Source organism: Aureobasidium melanogenum (genome assembly GCF_000721775.1).
Source record: "Aureobasidium melanogenum CBS 110374 unplaced genomic scaffold scaffold_11, whole genome shotgun sequence".
Lineage (NCBI taxonomy): Eukaryota > Fungi > Ascomycota > Dothideomycetes > Dothideales > Saccotheciaceae > Aureobasidium > Aureobasidium melanogenum.
The window spans coordinates 628,462-647,975 of NW_024470063.1; the positions used below are offsets into that span (position 1 = coordinate 628,462).

The 19,514-nt window shown below is 50.0% G+C and overlaps 6 protein-coding genes across 6 annotated transcripts; 3 read left to right on the top strand and 3 right to left on the bottom strand.

Moving 5' to 3' along the window:
- Positions 1–2,108: 2,108 nt before the first annotated feature.
- On the top strand, positions 2,109–3,163 carry M437DRAFT_49461 (uncharacterized protein; the record flags this gene model as incomplete). Its single annotated transcript, XM_041021841.1, has 3 exons — positions 2,109–2,611; positions 2,676–2,934; positions 2,993–3,163. The coding sequence occupies 3 exons, from the start codon at positions 2,109–2,111 to the stop codon at positions 3,161–3,163; spliced, it is 933 nt and encodes a 310-aa protein (XP_040879600.1).
- Positions 3,164–3,887: 724 nt separating this feature from the next.
- M437DRAFT_84903 (uncharacterized protein) lies at positions 3,888–6,515 on the bottom strand (the record flags this gene model as incomplete). Its single annotated transcript, XM_041028185.1, has 2 exons — positions 3,888–5,164; positions 5,213–6,515. The coding sequence occupies 2 exons, from the start codon at positions 6,513–6,515 to the stop codon at positions 3,888–3,890; spliced, it is 2,580 nt and encodes an 859-aa protein (XP_040879601.1).
- A 1,072-nt stretch (positions 6,516–7,587) lies between these two features.
- On the top strand, positions 7,588–8,185 carry M437DRAFT_35543 (uncharacterized protein; the record flags this gene model as incomplete). Its single annotated transcript, XM_041019311.1, has 3 exons — positions 7,588–7,742; positions 7,798–8,052; positions 8,104–8,185. Coding segments are annotated over 3 exons (492 nt in total), but the record flags the coding sequence as incomplete, so codon positions are not given.
- A 668-nt stretch (positions 8,186–8,853) lies between these two features.
- M437DRAFT_49714 (uncharacterized protein) lies at positions 8,854–12,060 on the top strand (the record flags this gene model as incomplete). Its single annotated transcript, XM_041021883.1, has 7 exons — positions 8,854–8,892; positions 8,945–9,021; positions 9,072–9,111; positions 9,167–9,263; positions 9,316–9,775; positions 9,859–11,839; positions 11,905–12,060. 7 exons carry the CDS (start codon positions 8,854–8,856, stop codon positions 12,058–12,060), a joined length of 2,850 nt encoding a protein of 949 aa, XP_040879603.1.
- A 343-nt stretch (positions 12,061–12,403) lies between these two features.
- Positions 12,404–12,832, bottom strand: M437DRAFT_34165 (uncharacterized protein; the record flags this gene model as incomplete). The annotated part of the gene is made up of 1 exon (XM_041019271.1): positions 12,404–12,832. A coding segment is annotated over one exon (429 nt), but the record flags the coding sequence as incomplete, so codon positions are not given.
- Positions 12,833–15,316: 2,484 nt separating this feature from the next.
- Positions 15,317–19,194, bottom strand: M437DRAFT_66436 (uncharacterized protein; the record flags this gene model as incomplete). The annotated part of the gene is made up of 3 exons (XM_041024745.1): positions 15,317–15,757; positions 15,813–18,922; positions 18,969–19,194. 3 exons carry the CDS (start codon positions 19,192–19,194, stop codon positions 15,317–15,319), a joined length of 3,777 nt encoding a protein of 1,258 aa, XP_040879605.1.
- Positions 19,195–19,514: the final 320 nt, after the last annotated feature.

Sequence of the window (19,514 nt, forward strand, 5' to 3'; positions counted from 1 at the left end):
TCCTCAGTCATGGCTCCTAGATACTGCGTTTCTCAGTTATCTCTGCAGGCACTTTGACCCTGATAAGGTCTTTGGTTGACGAGATCTGCATGAAGTTACTCTCAAGCTCAAGAAGTACCCCAGGAGCGCTGGCGACCACCAAAGCCCTTAGCGGAAGGCCACCCGACAAACATAACATTCAGAGCTATGCAGCAACCTCTGCTTGACAGACAGACCATTATACTCTGAGAATACTCTGCAGAACATTCGTCCGGAACTCCAACATCCTTACCAGGGTTATGACAGCCGCTTATATCGACTAGACCAACGAGCAGAGCCAGGATTAACAGCTTCAAAACCCCACACGATACTCTTCAGTCACCGAGCAAAAGCATGCAGTCAAGACTGCCACGTCCCTACAACCAAATTGACACCTTGACTGATAAGCAAAAAAGGATTACCAGCCATAGCAGCCAGCAAAAGGTAACTGCCGCTTCTGTGGATCGAACACAGTGCCTCCAGAATACTCCTGATATAGGAAGACATGAAGTGGACTTCAGTCTGGCGCTCTCCCAGATGAGCTAAAGCGGCTTGTTCCGATACTTCCCGTCATCAATGAATATGTGCCTTCTCATTGCGAGCTACGGACAGGGCAAGGAGCCAGAGTCTACATGGTCAATCGCCAGTGAAATAGAAACATGGCATCATGTAAGTATAAGGCCTTCCCTTTCCATGCAAGTTTTTGTCGTTTTTTCTAGCTCGTCTTCTCCAACACTTGCTGCTTCATGCTGTTCTCAATGTTTCCACTCCTTTGACTGCCTGATTGCTTTGACTCCTGTTATCATTCCGCAATCGAAAGTTAAGAACTCTTTCTCTCTTGCATAACCAAGGATTAGATACACGATCAGCCTTTACTACCTACCCCTCAACCATTTCTCGATAGAGGGCTGCCAGCCATATGGCACTTGACCCTGGATTCAAAATGCCAAGACTTGGCTTCGAAGCCTCAAAGCTCTCCCACCAAAAAATCAAGCAACGCCAAATTCACCAATACGCCTCCCACCACCTCTCCGATCATATATGTGCATGTTTGGGAGCAAAAGAAACATAGTCGACCTCGAAAAAGAGCAAAAAGAAAGCCCCACGTGGGGCTCGAACCCACAGCCTCAAGATATCGATTCATCGAAGGGATGATTAGAAGTCTTGCGCGCTACCATTGCGCCAGCAGGGCTGGTTTGTTGGAGGACAGACAATGTCACGTAATAATATAGCTCAGACCAAACGAGAACGTCATGCGGTCTCTGCTCATGATTGTTGGACCACCCATTCAGCCCTGAAAATTGCCTCGAGGCTTCCAAAAAACAGGGGACACTTCGTCGAGGTCGCAAATTGCGTCCATGTCCACTAGGAACGAAGTCCGACTTTACCAATCAGAGCACTTCAAGGACAGCACATCCAGCGAGGGCTCATCTAACATCCTCTCAGCAGTGCCTGGAGCAATCGAAATTTTCTTCTCCTAACACCCGAGATGTTGTTCATAAATATAGCTACAAGGAAGCAAGTCAAGCGAGAAGGATTCAGAGGCTAGAAAAGCACAGTAAGCAATTCTAGACCCGGGTACATGGAAATTCATGCATTGCCGCCCAGGAGGATCCTCCACCGAATCCTTCTTCCAATATCACAATACATACATATGCAAGAAGTGTAGCTTTGGGATGTTTCTTCGAGTATACTGACGATCTAGATGCATTTTGACATGGTCAGTCATCATCGACGCCTCGTTCGCATCAGGCTGACGGTGTCATATGGTTGGTTCATTGGTTGTCCTTTGGATATCATGCATGAAGTACACGAAGACATTCCTCGAATCCTTCGATCTGCAGGCACATTGTTGGTAGCAAGTTGCTATATCACAATCTATTATTTTCAAAATGGTGTGCACTATTGAATTGCTGCATCAAACATCTTCGTGGAAGAGGTGTACTGGATGTTTCAGCTTTTGGATCCTTCGAGTCTGCTTTCTTTCCTATATATATCCTATATCAGTGGTGAGGTTTCCCTTCTTCCCTGCTACAGCACATACAGCTCTTCCCCACTCCCGTCAAACATCCTTCTCAAACACCGACAAAATGCTCCTCAAACACATCCTCACCCTCTTCTCTCTCTCATCCCCCATTCTCGCAATCTCCTCCCCTGCTTCCTACCCCAACACCACCACCCCCTCCTTCCAAACTCCAAACCTCACTTTTTCCGAACTCTACAACCTCACAAATCGCTTCCTCACCAACCACATGTACCCCCTCAACATAGCCCAATCCCTCTCCATAAACTCTTCCCTCTTGTCCTCAGACATCCTAGGCCGCGTAGACGCAACTCGCGACTACGCAGGTCGCGAGTTAAACACCGAATACCTGTTCGGTCTTTTCGCCAATATCGCTTTAAATCCTGATGCTTTTACATTGCTCGGGTATCCTGTAAACTACACATTTACACGCTTCCTAGGGAGTGGGAATGTAGTTAGCTTTGCAGCTGTGGTGGAGTACATGTTGCCAGTTACAAAAACAACCATACCTCAAGAATTGGATTTTTGGGTCACGTATAATGAGAAAGGAGAGATTTCGCAATATGATGGGTGAGTACCTCCGACCCTTCCCCAACCTCTTCTCCTCAGACATCACTAACCAACCCCCATATAGCAATTTCCGCTACCTCGAATGGCAACTCAACAGCACGATCTCGTCCATCTCAGCACATCTAAACCTCTCTGCCTCTGTGGACATAACATCCCTACTCCATCAAAAACTAGCCCAAAGCATTTGTACCACAGCAACGACCTTTTGCAATGGGACAAACCTGCAGTATCCAAACCAAACAGCTTGTGAAGATTACCTCATCAACAAGACAAGGTTTGGAGAGGGTTGGGAGTGGGGGATGGATACCGTGTCTTGTAGGATGGTGAGTTGCTTTGCCCACAAAAGAGGTAAGAAGAGATACTGATGAAAAGGCGAGATAGATCCATCAAAACATGGTACCCCTTCGTCCAGAAGTTCATTGCCCGCATATTGGTCCGACAGGTGGAGGTATGTGTGCAGATGACCGCACATACATTGGCAACCTCGAGGAAAACTATTTTGTAAATTCGCCTTTTCTGGCTCCTGGGCTTGCGGGTGGTTCGTTTACTTGATGAATCGTTGGAAGACAAGAGATAGAGTATGAGGTACTGCTCTTGTATGGATGGCTATGTTGTCTCTCCTCTTCGTAGCTTTTTGCAAGGCATGAACTCGATGAGTTGGAAGATACCAGGAATGAGAGAGAGATTACCTAGTCGGCCTGGTGCCGATGGAAGTGGTGGTGGTGGTGGATTATGATGTGCATGCAGGATTACAGAAGCGAATAGCGACTCACACCTTCCATGACGGTTCATGATAATGTACACGTCGCTGGATCATTTGACTGGAGTTATCCAAACATTGATAGTTATCAGATCGACTTAACAGAACGTTGTTCCACACTTTCATTGCTTGTCTACACTTATCAAGATCATCTGCCTCCCCTCCCTCTTCTGCAAGCAGAAATGGGAAACACGCCATAAACACCCAACACTCCGATCATCATGGAAAGACAAAGTGCCTACCCATACAATAAATCATACCATACGCCATGCTGTAAAGAACAAGAGAGACCGAGAAATGCAACGTCCCGAAGAAGACCAAAAAGACCCCCCACGAGCGCGAATGATGCGAGCTTTTCATGCCTCCCAGACTTCAGAGATGAGCTCAAACAAGTAAAAACAGAACCGTCGCTATGTGTGTGCACCTAAAACCGAGAAGAAAAAACACAAGAAGAGTGAAAACAGACAAGACAAGCGAAGTAGTAGTTGATCGTGTTGTGATCCTCAAGCCCTGAAACTACCGCCTGTATGAACCGAGCTTGGCAAGAATATCTGCCATATCAGGTTGTCCAGGATTGGGCAAAGTTTGTGGTCGCTGAGGTTGAACAGGAGAGCGTATATCAGGCGTCTGGACACCCAAATGAGGGATGTTGATATTTTGAGGCGACTGCTGCTGTTGCTGTTGCTGAGCGAGTAAGCTAGCCAGTGCAGGGTTGTTTCTCAGAGCAGCGAGGGGATCCTGCTGAGGGTGAGGCGGCTGAGCGTAGGAAGGTGGAGACTGAAGACCAGGTGTACGAATGCCTGGTGAAGGTAACGGAGGTGGCGGTGGGCGCACTGCAGCCGCATTGCCCAGAAGTTTGGCCAAGTCTGGTGTCAAGGCTGTGGCAGGAGGAAGGCCAGGGTGTGGGCCAGTTGGGATGCCAGGTGGCTGCATGACACCAAGCAGCTTCTGCAAGCCAGTAGGATCAAGAGAAGTGATAAGATTAGATAGGTTGGGAGCGGCAGTAGTGACGCCTGCGCCATAACCATACTGCACTGGGGCAGGTACAGGCTGAGGGGGCGCATAGGCAGGAGCAGCCTTTGCGCGCAGAACCAATTGAGCAGCAATAGTAGGATCGAGGTTGTCATACTCGTCGAAGCGAACATTCTCAATGCCAGCACGACGATCAAAGATCTGCAGGGGTATCTTGGCTGTTTGTTGGTTGATGCGGGTGATGCGCGAGACAGCGAGAACACCTTCTAGGATCTGACGGCGCACGACTGCAGCTTCCGATAGACGTGGAGATAGAAGCAGAACGTCGACACGAATGCCCTGGAGTGTGAAGGAGTGTTCCAACCAGGCGATGAAGTTGCGATCGAGATCATCCAGAACAATGATTTGCACGTCTGGCACATCGCGTGGAGCTCTTCGTGGCAGCGGCAGATCGTCGTCGCTGTTGCGTCTCGAAAGTCTTGGAGGACTGGGACTGCGGAAGCGACCACCGCGACTGCCATAGGGCGGTGTTCTTGACCTGCTCCTGTAACGAGCGTCATATCTGTCTCTGCTTCGATCACGGCCACGGTACGATCTAGGAGACCTGGGAGACCGCGGCGAAGGCGATCTTCCAGGGCGATAATCGCGAGACCTTCTGTCTCTGTTCCTATCCCTATCTCTTTCTGCTCTTCTATCGCCTGGCAAGTAGCGATCTGGGATTACCGATGAGCTGCCAGCTCGGCCAGTTTCGGGCGAACGTGAACGACGAGGAGCGCGAGGATCGGGATTGCGGTTCTTCTGAGGCTTGCTAACCTCGAGATCTGGGATCGTCAGTATCATCTACTGTTGCTCATTGGATTGCGACTTACGAATCTTCTTGCCACGGATCGTCTTTCCTTGCTCCGCATTGATGGCCTTTGAGCAACCACCAGATTCCAGAAACTGTACAAAACCATACGCCTGCTTGATGGAGATCTGGGCCAGATCACCATACTTGTGGAAGACGTGGAAAATGTCGCGCTTCGTCACGCGCTCACTCGAGAGGTTTCCCACGAACAACCTCGATCCATAAGGAAACTGTTCCCAATTGCCCTCAGTCACATACTTTCTTTCCTCAGTAAGAAACTTGTCGTAGCGCTGCTGAATCTCGGGTGTCCATGGCTGATCATCCTCGTCTAGAGCTTCTCCTGTTGCTAGCTTCCTCTCGCGCTGACTCTCAAGTTTCATGCCTTGCTGGAATGAGGCTACGGGTGGAGGTGGCAGACCATTGGCTCCTACTCTTACATTGCTGGTTGTGTGCCCTCCGTTTGGCTGTTGCTGCTGCGATTGCTGAGTTTGAGGGTTGTTCGTGTAGGATGGATAGGCTTGCTCATGTTGAGCAGCGTATGCTGTGTTTGTAGCACCGGATGTGGGTTGTGCGACCTGAGAGGATGGAGAAGCGGACTGAGCCTGACTATGGCTGGGATTTGACAAGTTGTTGAGCAGGTTTTGCAGACTATTGGCATCGACACCTGGAGGGTGCTCAGACGCGTTGACGTTGCTTTGGCTGTGAGGCTGGAAGGAATTGCTCTGGAAAGAGGCTTCGTTGTTGGACTGGTTTGACAAGGCAGGAAGATGGTGGGCAGCAGTAGAAGGATAAGGGAGGTCAGATGGAACAGATGCAGTGGCAGAGGCGTCAGAGGAAGCGACAACGCCAGGGGCAGCAGGTTGGTAAGAGAACTTCTCGTCATAATGAACGACAGGAGGAACTTGATTGGTCTGACTATCCGTTCCAATCGATGCATGCTCTTGCGCCTGATGATAAGCTTGATGGCCCTGATCCTGCGCCTGGGAAGCTTGGGTTTGACCCTGCCCTACTTGACCTGCCTGTTGAGTCATGTAGGCTTCAGGGTGGTTAGATTGAGAATGAGAGTGGTCATTTTGGGCGGGTTGCTGCTGCTGTTGATGAAGGTTGTGGGTGTAGGAGGCAGCTTGCTGGTCGAGATACATGGGAGGCGGGAGCTGTTGAGCGAGGGGATCAACCATGTGTGTCCCAGTCTGGTTAAAGACGGGGTCGATTTGGTTCTCAAGGACAGGAATGTTAGATGGCACTGGGTAATGGACAGGTTTGGGAGATACTGGGCTCAGGACGTTGAGCTCGCTCGTATACTCGGGTGCTTCTTCAGATGTCATGTATGCGAAATGCGCTATGCGCCGACCATGCTAGGAATCGAATAATTGCGTCGGCAAGTGGGACGAGCGGGATGGAGGTGATGGGAAGGGACGAAAAGGACAACGCGACAATGAGGAGAAGGAAGGTCGATGATGGCTGTATGACCAACAGAAAGAAAACGTGAAAGTCGAGGCGTGAAATTCACTCCAGCTGCAGTACCTAGAAGGCGCTAGCTTGTGCTTTCCCCGCAAAACCGTCGTCGTGCACGAAAAAAGGGCAGGGACGTGCTATTGCTCTGGATCAGAGGCTGTCGGTGAGCTGTTCACAATTTGCGCCGGAAAACGAGCGTTTGCACTGGCAAGAATAGAGGGCGAACGCGAGGGAAAGACTCAAAGTCCATCCCCCTCCAAAACGCGGAATCGTATGCATGAGCACGAGCCATCTGAACGTCACCAGATCATCGAAAACATGTTGAGATCGCACACTGCTCGAGCCTAATAATGCTAAACGCGACGACCACTGCTTCAATATGCGTGGTCTTGCTGTCTCCCACAAGACGTGATGAGAGAGAAGAAAAACGTCTACAGCCGTGTGATCACAGCTCAGCAAGGACTCAGACCACCCTTCTTATTTCCTATCAAACTTTGCCAGAGGCGCGAGCTTTACGGTGCCGATTTTCCATCTTTCTAGAAGTCACGGAGCCGCAAGCGTACGCATCAATATTGGCGTTTGGAACCTGCATCTGAGCATAAAATCAACCCTGAAAATTCCCAACCTAGACTCGAACAAGCAAGCGGGACCGAAACCAACCACCTCTGAGGGGTTCTTCTCTGCATTTAGACAACGCATCGAAAAAAAGACGTGATAGAAGCCAGCTTTGTGACGAGTAAGCTCGACCCACGAACCTGCTGATCAAGTCTTGCTCAACATTAATCTCACAGCCCCCTTACTTACGAACGAGACACAATTTTCACTCGTGTCAAAATAATGTTTCCGTTCAGCGCCTTTTTACGCCAATTCCCAAACAAACTCGTCACGCGGACTCCGGCATCGTTCTGCACATCGACGCGTCTATTGGCCCCAAGACCGAGAACGGGAACAGACGGCGGTGAGATTGGCGCCGGCGACGACGAGCTAGAAGCGGCGAGGCGCTGGTTAGCAAATTTTGATACCGAGACTATACCACGGAGTATCTGCGACGTTTCCTTCAGTAGATCCTCCGGCCCTGGCGGTCAGAATGTGAACAAGTATTTATACACTCTGGTGGTCTTTCGCGAGACAGAGGCTGAGATATTCGTGTAGAGTGAATTCAAAGGCTACTTTACGACTGCCGTTATCGGCGTTATTGCCCATACTGCCTGCTGTCCTTCGACCTGCGGTGTCAAGGTCACGGTATAGTGCCAAGGACGATTTGGTAATACAGGCAGATGACAGCCGAAAGCAAATTGAAAACGTACATCGGTGCTTCGTCAAGCTGCATGAGATGATTGTACAGGCTGGACGTGAGGTAGTGCCAGGCGAGACTAGTGCTGAGCAGATGGAGCGCGTCAAGAAACTGTAGGTACATGTCCTGCGTTACCCACACTAGCTCCTGCTTACAGGTTGCAGACAAAAAGCAGAAAACGAAGGCAGACTCAAGATGAAGAAGAAGCACAGCGATAAGAAGAGTGCACGAAGAGGCGGCGGGAAGCCAGATTATTGAACAGAACAAGTGTCATTGTATCATTATCATGTATATCATCCCAGTCATAATCATGCAAGACGCAAGATGTATTGTGACAGATCCAGGGTCATCACAAAGTCCGGCGGATATCTAAACACATGACATGTCAGCAAGTGCTTGAAGAGAAGCGATGTAAATAGCTGCAGTGTGTATGCGTAGGATTTGGATCAGACATCCAAGGAAGATATTGCGCTCAACGACCGTCTAAGATAGGTTCTAGGCGACGGCTAGCGTGAAAACTGCGAATGTGGTATGGGTTTCATCATAGAAATCCGTGCTGCAGATGTGAAGGAAAAGAGGATACATACCAAGAAGCTATTGCATGGCCAAGGCAAGGAGTCGTGGTAGGTCAGCGTTGACTGTCAAACGTGTCTCTCTATAGCTTGCTGCAAAATATATGCAGGCGTGCTGTCAAGAGGCACGACATGGGCAGGCTGGAAGACGGTGCTGGTGGAAGAGAAAGAGAAGGTTTTGAGCCGAGGCGAAAGTAGCTTTGTCGCTCACCGCCCTGCCAAGCTGAATTCTGCTAGGGTTCGGATGCAGGCGCGTCGGACACGAGGGCTCAGGGGACGGAGCTCAAGAAGATTGAAACTTGTCTGTTCTCTTTGTGTCTGATAGATACGATTACTGGAGACATGGCTCCAAAGCACAAAGACGGCGACGTGGTCGCGGTGGTGAGACGATGCGATGGTTGCGCTTTGATTGACAAATGCTGACTGGTTTCAGATTCCTGGTCAATACATCTCGTGGCTTCATACCGTAGTGGCTTATGCTGCTTTCCTGGGAGCTCTGATAGTGGGAATGTGAGTGTTCTGATTGATCTTTGGCTCAATGGGTATACTGACGACTCCAGTGCCCTTCACTATGAGAAAATTGTTCAGAATGAGCACTTCGTACGTCTTGTCGACGGACCCTTTGCATACATAACCCAGCCTGACACTTGTACAGGGCTACCCCATCGAATGGTTCCCCTCAGTCTCTGCCACAATTGGCGACCGATACCCCGAACGCTCAGTCTTCCAAGTCTTCATTGCAATCACTTCTGGTCAGTACAGCCATGCAGTGGCAGAAAGAGCTTTGTCTGAACAACATCCTAGGCCCTCGCTTCCTCCTCGTCCTACTGTGGTACGTCTTGACAGCAAGACCCAACCAGACCCTGCCCAAGTTCATTCTGGGCGTCGGCATCTTCAGGACCTTCACCTGTGGAGGTTGGACCTACGTCACGTCTACCGACGACCATGACTGGCACGACATCTTCATGATCTCCTATCTCGTTGCTACTCTGCCCTGGACCCTTGGCTGTATCGCTCTGAGCCCCAACAACCCCAAGGCCATCTACTACCGCAAGGTCTTTGGCGGTGCCTTCTTCGCTACCCTCGTACCTCTTGTCTACTTCTTCATCCAGCACAAGGTCCACAAGGTGCCCGGTGCTTACACCATCTACGCCTTCTTCGAGTGGTCACTCGTCCTCTTGGATGTCGCCTTTGACGCTGTCACTGCGCTCGACTTCAACAGCCTCGAGCTGGTTGTCAAGGACATCAAAGGAACCAGCAAAGGGTATGTCAACTGGCTTCCCAAATAGTGGTATGCTAAAACCACAATGCTTGCCCAGTCAATAAGCTAACCAATTCAATCAACAGAAACAACCAGAGAGTTGCCGACAAGCTTGCCGAAACGGAAAAGGACAAGCCCGTTGGTCAGATTTTTGCTACCACCTACTCCAAGGGAGACATGCTCGACGCCTTGGCTGATGTCTATCTCGGCTTCACCTTCTGGTCTGTTCTGACTGGCTTGGGCCTGCTGATTTGGTACTTCCCTCTCTGGCACATGGGTATCTCCGGCTATGAAGCTTTCGTCATGGCTCCTATTTCTCCCTTCTTGCTCGGTATTTCTTCGTTGCGCAGAACTATTGTCCACAATATCCGCATCGTCCACTTCCTCTCACTCTCGGGTCTTGTTGCATTCCTGATTCCCACGCCTGAATACCGCTTGTTTGCTGTTGGATTCTCCATCTTCATGTCAGCTCTCGCGTGGTCCGCTACATGGTGGTCAGAGCGTGCTCAGCCTGCCCGACTCGAAGCTCGTATCTCGGCCTTCACCCTTGGTCTGCTCACTTCAAGTGTTGCAAAGTATGCTTGCCAAACCAACAACCCAATCTGGCCTGCCGTCCACGCAGAGAACGGCGGCTGGAACTACACTGGTCTCATTCTTGCCGTTGTTGCCATCTTGAGAGTCACTCGTAAGCCGCTTGACCCTCGTGGTGATGTGCCTGGCTACAAGGCTGTGACCGGCTCTTCTTTCCCAGCTGCTCTTGGTTTCTCTGGTCTTCTGTTTGGAATGCACTCTCTTCTTTCCGACTCTAGCACCATGATCTCGTGGGTCTGGGAAGGATTCCCAATTCGCGGTCCTATTGCTGTGCCCCATGGTAACTACACCTTCCTTGCCATGGGTTTCGGTCTTCTCATTGGTATCTACTATCCCGTCTTTGCTCGCAGCTGGACTTTCTATGGCATTGGTGCTCTCGGTGCTGCTTTCCTAACAGCCTTCTCTCACTGGTCGGGCTTCTATGGTGGTCTGGCACTCGCTACTTACTTGATGGCTGCTGCTCCTGTCTTGATTGGCAACGCTGCTCGCTACCCTCCTGGTCGCACCTTTTTCACTGGCTTCATGTTCTACAACATCTTGGTCCTTGCTCACGTCTGGGTTGTTGCATACGCTTTTGTGCCCGGCGGTCCTCTTATGCGTGAGCACACTGACTGGGTCATGACTGCCATGATGATCTTCATCGGTTGCGGTATCTTCTCTGCTACTGCTTCTGAGACTAAGCGATCCAAGCCTGCCCCTGCCAACCCTTACGCTCGCAAGCAACGTTCCCACTACATCTACATCTTGATCGGACTTCAACTTTTGGGCGCTTCTATTTCGTACCTCCGCTTCCCTACCTACGACTACACTCCTTACCACGCACCTGAGAAGAGTGTCACAGCTGGTATCTGGACAACCCACTTCGGTCTCGATAACCCAATGTGGACATCAGAGCGTCGTATTGGCGCACTTGTCAAAGAGATGGAGCTTGATGTCCTGGGTCTGCTCGAGTCAGATACTCAGCGTATCATCATGGGCAACCGTGACTCTACTCAATATCTCGCTGAGGAACTTGGCATGTACGTCGACTACGGACCGGGTCCCAACAAGCACACCTGGGGCTGCGCTCTGCTCTCCAAGTTCCCCATTGTGAACTCCACTCACCACTTGCTTCCTTCGCCAGTTGGTGAGCTCGCTCCTGCCATTCACGCTACTCTTGACGCCTACGGTGAGATGATTGATGTCTTCGTCTTCCACTCTGGTCAAGAAGAAGATCCTGAGGACAGACGCTTGCAATCCGAGTATTTGGCTGACCTCATGGGCTCAACCTCTCGTCCTTCCATCCTGCTCTCTTATCTGGTTACCAAGACTGGACAGGGCAACTACAACACCTACGTCTCTGAGCGCAGTGGTATGAGAGACATTGATCCCAGCGACGATTGGGACAGATGGTGCGAGTACATTCTGTACAAGGGCTTGAGAAGATCAGGATATGCCAGAGTTTCTAGAGGCACCATCACTGACACCGAACTTCAGGTAAGACTTTTGCCACATATTTTCCACCGTTCTTGACACATATGATGCTAACATTCTGTTCACAGGTCGGCAAGTTTGTCGTCGGTCAACCTGAAGGTGGTAATGAGCAAATCCCCGAGGATCAGGTTCCTGAGGGTCTCCGCTTCCCTGCTATGTTCAGGGGTGAGGGTGTCAGAGGACACCGATACCACGTCTTTGACGAGCCTAGATATTATGCTTGAGCATGTCATATATCTGGTTTCAGGTCTGAAATAAAAGTACAGTCTGCACTGTTGTAGCATTTGTAGAAGCTTCTTTTTTTTTGTATTTTTATGTTTGTCAACGGCATCAATCATACTTGGCACTCGTCCTCAACTTGTACCATTTTCTCTAAAGCTTGACACAAAGGGCAGCAAACCATCCACATTCTCCTCGTGGCACTTTTAGGCATGTTCGTGTAGAAATATCAATCATTCATTCATTGTAAACAAGACACTATCAGGATATCTAAGAAAGCCACGCAAAGAAAAAACCAATCATCAAAACACAAAAAGCCAAACACGACTTTTCTTTTTACATCTTAGTGTATCCATTTCCACCAGTAATAACCACATTAAACGAACTCCTCCACGACCCGATGTTGACAGCATTAGCCTCAGACACCGCAGTCGAGTAAAAAGCACACTTGACATCGACCTGCGGCGCAGGATTAGTGCATCCATTGCCAGGTGTCAAGCTAGGCGTTCTCTCAAAGTAGATATTGAAGCCTTTGCAAGCAATGTTGGCATCGCAGATGGCTGCGCATTGGGAGGGAGAGTAGGAAGATAGTTCGGTGTAGAACATGTAGCCTGCTTGGGAGACAGAGGCGTAGAAGCCTGCGAAGCGCCAGACGTAGTTGGCAGGGACCGAGGCGGACATGTATTGGGCGCGGAGAGTGGAGTCTTTGAGGAAAGCTGAGGGGGCGGGGTTGGAAGGTGTGTAGGTGTAGCCGTAGTTGGGCATTGGTGAGCAAGCTCCATTGGCAGCAGGAGTGGAAGATGCAACAACAGAAGAAGATGTAGTGGTTGCTGCACGGCGTTGACGTTTCTTGCTGCTTGTGCTTGTGCTGGCTTTAGAAGTTGTTGATGAAGCGGTGGGCTTTGCTGAGGTAGGAGCGGTGGTGCTCATCTTTGCAACTGCAGTGGCAGCGACTGGGGAGCCGGTAATTGAGGTGGTGGTCAGAACGGCTCTGGGACTTTGTGCGGACATCTGAGACAGAACTGATGAGATGGCGGCATCGGTGTTTTGGATTGTGACTGGGCAGGTCGTGCAGACACTGCTAGGCTTGCTAGAAATGGCAGCGGCCTCTGCGATAGCAGCCAGCACAGGAAGAACGAAGAGTTCGAAACGCATGGTGAATATGCTGTAGGGAGTGTAGTCGATAGAGTAGTCGTTGGAGAGAGCGTATTGGTAGTTGTTATAGAGAGTGACTAAAGCTTGAGCTTGATAGAGAATGTATTGGTATTGTAAATGAGTGTGAAGCTGCTTAATGATGATGGAGTAAACAACAGGGATACCAAAGAAATATATATACTTGGACCTCTACGATGGATTTTGGTATACTGGATCTCCAAGGGATCTCGGCCTTCGTGGTAGATGGATCGGGTCTCACATCTTCAACGTTTGAGTTCTGCTAACGGCCGAAAAATCGGCGGGGTGGCTGTCAAGAAGTTTTCTAGAACACTTACCATCTCGATTCATGGGATAGTGCTTTGTGCTGATGGTTTCTTGTGTGTAGGTTTTGTTGTGTAATTGCTCAGATGTCGTCAGAGCTGTCCGTCATCAAGATACTGACCTACAACAGACAAACCCAGCAAAGCAGTATCTACAGCACACTGGTCTGATCCTCATACACGATACCAGTAGCAGGACCCTTCGCGAGGTGCAGGGGTTTGACAGAAGCCTTGAGGCTCAAACACACTCTCGACATTTGTCAAGATGGAGCAAGTCCCACATAGCGACGAGATAGTACAAGATCCATATCAAGCCATCAACAATGGTCTCGCAATCATAGGTAAAAACAGGAATAGGAGAGGTAACCAAACCGTTGTTCCATAGCACGAGCAAGGACGAGACCGTTATGTGGCTTGACTCCAAGCGCTATTGATTGTCTTAGATCCTTACTCGAGATCCGAATTGAGCCGGATCCACTGGTTCTTCTATCGTTCTCTGGTTGAGAAGACACAAAAAGGCTTGATTATTGATCGAGACCAAGGGGATGGCTTTGATATATGAATCAGGGGATGTGCCCAAGGTGGTGCGAGGCTTTTCGGAGAATTGACCGGTGTGGCCTTTGACGAATGAGAGGCTTTGAGAGGACGTGCTGTATTTACCCAGGTATGATAGAGTTTTCTCGCATCGTACTGCGCCTCAGTAGTGTATATCCATCTGACGTGCCAAGAGGTATATGAGAAAGAGAATGCGAGGATGCGTTGAGACAAGAGATGAGGTGGCTGGGTGGTCTCGCGGAGTGTTTTTGTCCGAGCTCCGGCTGGATCGAAATTCTTCGTGACCAAGACTTTTTGGTTGTGGTATATGACCCTGTCCTTACGCTGTTCACGCCATATCACTGTTGAACGTGCATTTACTGATGAACCCAGTATGTTTTGAGGGGTCTCGAACTGCTTATAGCACTGACGTGTGATCGTTTCGCTGTTTATGTACGCGTTGCACCTTTCGACCTCTCGTTTTCGTTCTTTGCAAGAGTCAACATGATACAACGCTATTCGTGTTGTTGTTTCGAACAACCCGACACTCGAAATTGTAAATTTGACATAGGACCATACCACGACGTTCCTTGACCATATAACTACCCAAGCTGTTTGAGCTAATAGCAGGCTGTGTTATACTTGAGAAGTAAGCCAAAAAATGATGAGGGTGGCTTACAATGTTGTCTTGAAGTCGTCGAGGTCGACGAAATTCATGCTTCAGGTGCAACCCTGGCAAACGCTTGGAGGATTCAGGCTGGGAGACTTCTTCACATTTCGAAGTCTCACCGTGTTACATTGTCACAAGCCCCTACTGGATTCTCCATCTCACCGTAACATAGAGAAAATCTTGACAGCTGTCGGATCGCACAATACTATCCGGCAAGCCGATGTCTCCAAGGGGAGAGTGTCTATCAGGGTGCTTCCAAGGACACACTCCTGGCTTGAAAGTGTCGTGCATTGCATCAGCTGCCTTGGATAGTCTTTAGCACACGGGAGAGGTCATCATATGGCAGTAAACCATGATTCATTTCAATTTGAGGATACATATGACTAATACCTATAGCAGCAGATCTTCATAGTCTGCATGAGAAGAAAGAATCAAAACGACAAAAAATCCGGACAATGGCAACAAGAGTCACATCCTTGGTTATGCCCAACTCATCCATACATTCTAGCTATGCAAGAATTGTCCACCAAACCTTCTCGAGGAGTTTGAACACACTCACTTCCTTGCAAGAGCGTTGCCAAATTAACAGGAAAGGACACAAGTGGCTGGGGTGGTGGCGGTATCGCATGTCAATGTCGAATTGGCCACAACAGCACCCAAACGCTGGTTGGAGAATTGAACCGCAACTTGCGTGCTACCATCGGTCGATCCTTGGATACCAATGGCTGCACTGGCCGATCCTTGAGCCTGACCAATATCGTAGTATCTATAGACAAAGACACCTGGATTGGTACTGTCATAGCTGACGGTAAAGTGATAAGTCTCAGTAGTGCCAGCGCGAATAAGACGGTACTCGTAAGTGACAGCCGTGGATGTGTAGGTGTAGAAGATACCCTGCTCGAGATCGGATCCCGTTTTGAACAGATCATCGAAGAAGGGAGCTGCGGCGTACAACGGGATGTAAGGGTTGGGAAGGCCGGGACTGCTGTCGTAGTCGGTGGTGCCCGAGACCAATGAGAGAAGCTAGAATGAAGTCATCAGCGAAGGTCAAGCCATAGTCAATCATAATGATACGTACACCATTCGTGGAGGGGAAGGTAGCGGACGAGGATCCACCGTACATCGTCATCTGGAAAGGAAGATCGATCTCACAGTACGAGTCGTCTTCATCAGTGTCGATCGGATCACCAAAGTCACAGCGCGTCGGACTGGGCAGCAGACCGTTGTAAGTGGACGTTGAGCCATCAGGGTTGACGACTGTAGAGCTACCACTTCCGGAGGGAAGAGGAGGACCGGTACAGACAGGTGAGCTTGCAGCAGGGCTACTACTTGCACTGCTCACTGCAGCTCCAGAGCCACTTCCACTTCCACTTCCGGCCCCAGTGCTGCCACCACTTGAAGCAGCAGCAGCCGCAGGCGTGGATGCAGTCGAAGGATACATTGATACAGAAACAGTGGCAGGAGAGACCAAGATAGCCAAGGCGATTGTGTTTCCACTGTCACTTGATGTAGCGCCAGCAGACTGCTTCAAATAGCAGGTGCCCATGGTCATAGTACTATCCCCCGAGTAGACGAAAGCACCGCAACCTGAAGTGCTGTCACAAGCAGCGAAACATCCGTTAATGCCCTGGCCATTAGCAGCAACGACAGAGATGAGTGCACCATCACTGTTACTGCCACACGAGATGCTGTATTGAGCACCATTGGAGTCCGTGATGGTTGTGCCATTCATAGCGGGACACTTGGGTGGACCACCAGTAGCGGCAGAAGTAGGTGTTGCCTGAGTACTAGTTGGAGGCGGGCCGGAGCCATAAGCCAGTCCATTCCTGATACCGGCAACAGAATTCTCACCGGCAGGTATGAATGTAAGGTTTGCGTTGCCAGGCTTTTTCAGATAACAGTTTCCGTTGTAGACAAAACCACCACAACCATAACTGGCGTCGCAATAAAGCAGACATCCATTGAAATCTGGTGAGGGTCCAGCTAGAACGCCGCCGAGGGTCGTGTCCGAGCCACATCTGATCTCGTAGCTAGCACCATTACCATCGGTGACTGTTTGGTTGTCAACAGATGGGCACGAATAGGCGGTCAGCGATACAGTAGCGGACGGTGCTGAAGAAGTGGTCGATGTAGCGCCAACGACACCGTTTCTGATACCGCCAACATAGTTCGGACCAGCATTAGGAACGAATTGAATGCTTCCAACAGAGCCGGGGTTCTTGAGATAGCAATTTCCGTTGTACGTGAAACCACCACAGCCATCAACACCGTCGCAGATTGTCATACAGCCATTAAAGTCTGGTGAAGAGCCATAATTGATGCCACCCAATGTCGTGTCTGAGCCACACTCAATAAGATAGGTGGCTCCGTTAGCATCAACGACCGTTTGGTCGTTGTTTGCTGGGCATGAGTAGCTGGTCTGCGACACGGTCGCACCTGGGGCTGAACCTGTACTTGTGACAGTGCCTGAACCACTAGAGAGAGACGAACCACTTCCAGAACCGACAACAGTGGTAGAAGTCGAACTGATACCGCTTGTAGGCATTGAAGTGGTCATGCTTGTGGAAACTGAACCGGCACTTCCTCCGGGGCCGCCTATGGATATATAGATAAGAGGCGTCGTGGAGATCGAGCTGCTACTAGCCATAGATGATAAAACACTGACTACACCTGTAGCAGAAGATACAGGAGAAGCAACAGAAGACATGCTCATGGCTGAAGCGCTCGATGTCACACTCGGAGCATGGCTCGAAACAGCAAGCGACGATGAGCCTGAAGCTACAGAGGAAAGAATGGAAGCAATGGAGGAGACTCCAACAACTGACGATGAACCTGTACTCAAGGCTGACAAAACAGAGTGGCTCGCAGAGGACATCATCGAAATGCCAGAAGAGGCGGGCTGACCAGCGGAAGAAGCCATTGAGGCGCCGGAAGAGGTGCTTGCAACACTGCCAGGATGAGCCGGCACATTTCTGATACCAGAAACGGTGCCTTGTGTCGTAGAAGGTTGAAACGTGATGCCGGAGGAAGAGGTGCCAGTTTCGATGTAACAGCTGCTAACACCATCGAAGGTCCATGCCGTACAACCATTGGTCTGATCGCAGAGTGTCATACAGCCATTGAGATTGGTAGCTGAACCAGCGATTTGAGTAGCTGCACCACCGGACAAAGCTTCATTGCAGCCAAGTTGGTAGGTGCCTCCCATGTTCGACTGAACTGTCTGTCCATTGTTGACAGGGCAGGAGTAAGTGGTTTGAGGAGGCATACTGCTCGCCGAAGCAGCAGAACTGGCGGTGCTCGAGCTTGGTACAACAACAGGGCCAATTCCGCTGATCGATGCCGAACTGCTGAGAGGAGTACTGGCTGAACTGCCACCCATAGCTGAGCTGGGTTCCATAACAGCGTTCGCCGAGGACGATGTCATGGACTCCATCATCGAAGGAGCAGACATCATGCCTGAAGACATTCCAGATGCCATTGGGCTAGACATCATGCTTGAAGACATGCCAGGAGTCATAGGACTAGACATCGAGCCCATCGACGAAACAGATGAAGCCATCTGTGATGATAATTCGGACGCAATTGAGGATGCCACGACTGCTGCTGGCGATGAACTACCGCCACCTGGCAAGAGATTTGATACGGTACTCAATTGAGCCCCCGAAGCCCCAGAAGAAGTCGAAGAAGATGCTACCCCTATGCCATTGTTGGTCACAGGTTCAACATAGAGTATGACAGGACTCCAGCTTCTCTGTGCCTCCATGGGACCGAGAAACTTGGCCAGAATCAAAGCATTGTCAAGTAGACCTGGAGGCAACTTGTAGAACTGAGCCGTACCATTGGTGAAGAGCGGGTTGGTCCAGTTCAACATCCCGTTGTTGACAGTGAAGGTTGTGTTGATAGGCAGATCGTAATCAGTGACGCCAAATGCTTGATCAACAACGTTGAAGTTTGTCGCAACATGACTGCCATTGAGAATAGCAAGTCGCCCTTCGTTGATCGTGTAAACTGCCGCCACCGACTGGTTGGTAGTCGTGTTTCCATTAGCAGTCAACCAGTACGGAGCAGTATCTTGGTCAGGGTAGCCAGAGGTATCGACTTGCTGTAGTCGAATCACGAAGGGTGCACCACCATTGGCTGCGGCATCGGTCCATGGTGTAGGCTGAACAGTCACGGTCGACTGAATGACTGTGGTAGACGTGCCAGACGTGTAAGTTGCGCTACAAGCACTGACATGAGTTGTCAGAGTAATAGTTTGAGCGTTGCATGCCTGCGAGAACAAGGAGAACGCGGAAGCGATTGGAAGAAATCGACGGAGGATCATCTTGTGTCTGCCTCTGAAGGCCGGACAGCGAGTTAGGAAAATGTACCAGCAAAAAGCGAATGTGGTACCACAACCAGCTAACAAGTTGAAAGGAACGACTGAGATAAAGGAGGAGAGCGATACGCGCGGAAAACATTGTGCACGCGACTGGCCAAGTTTGAGGAATGAAAAACATACCTATGGTTTGATGGGCCAAGGTGGAGAGGAATGCAAGAACCATCCCTTCCTGCGTACCGATTTGATTAGACCCTGGATTATCAGTAGATCGCGTCACTCACATACCAGAGAAAGATCTGATGGCTTTTGACAAACCTAGATCAGTAAATTAGCCGCTGATAGAACGACCCATACCAGTTCAACACCAGGAGAGAACGATTTTTTCATGTAGTGATCTCGACGGGAGAAGACTCCTTGTCAAGAAGAGTTTGTGCTAGCACGCAACTGTGGGCGAGTCTT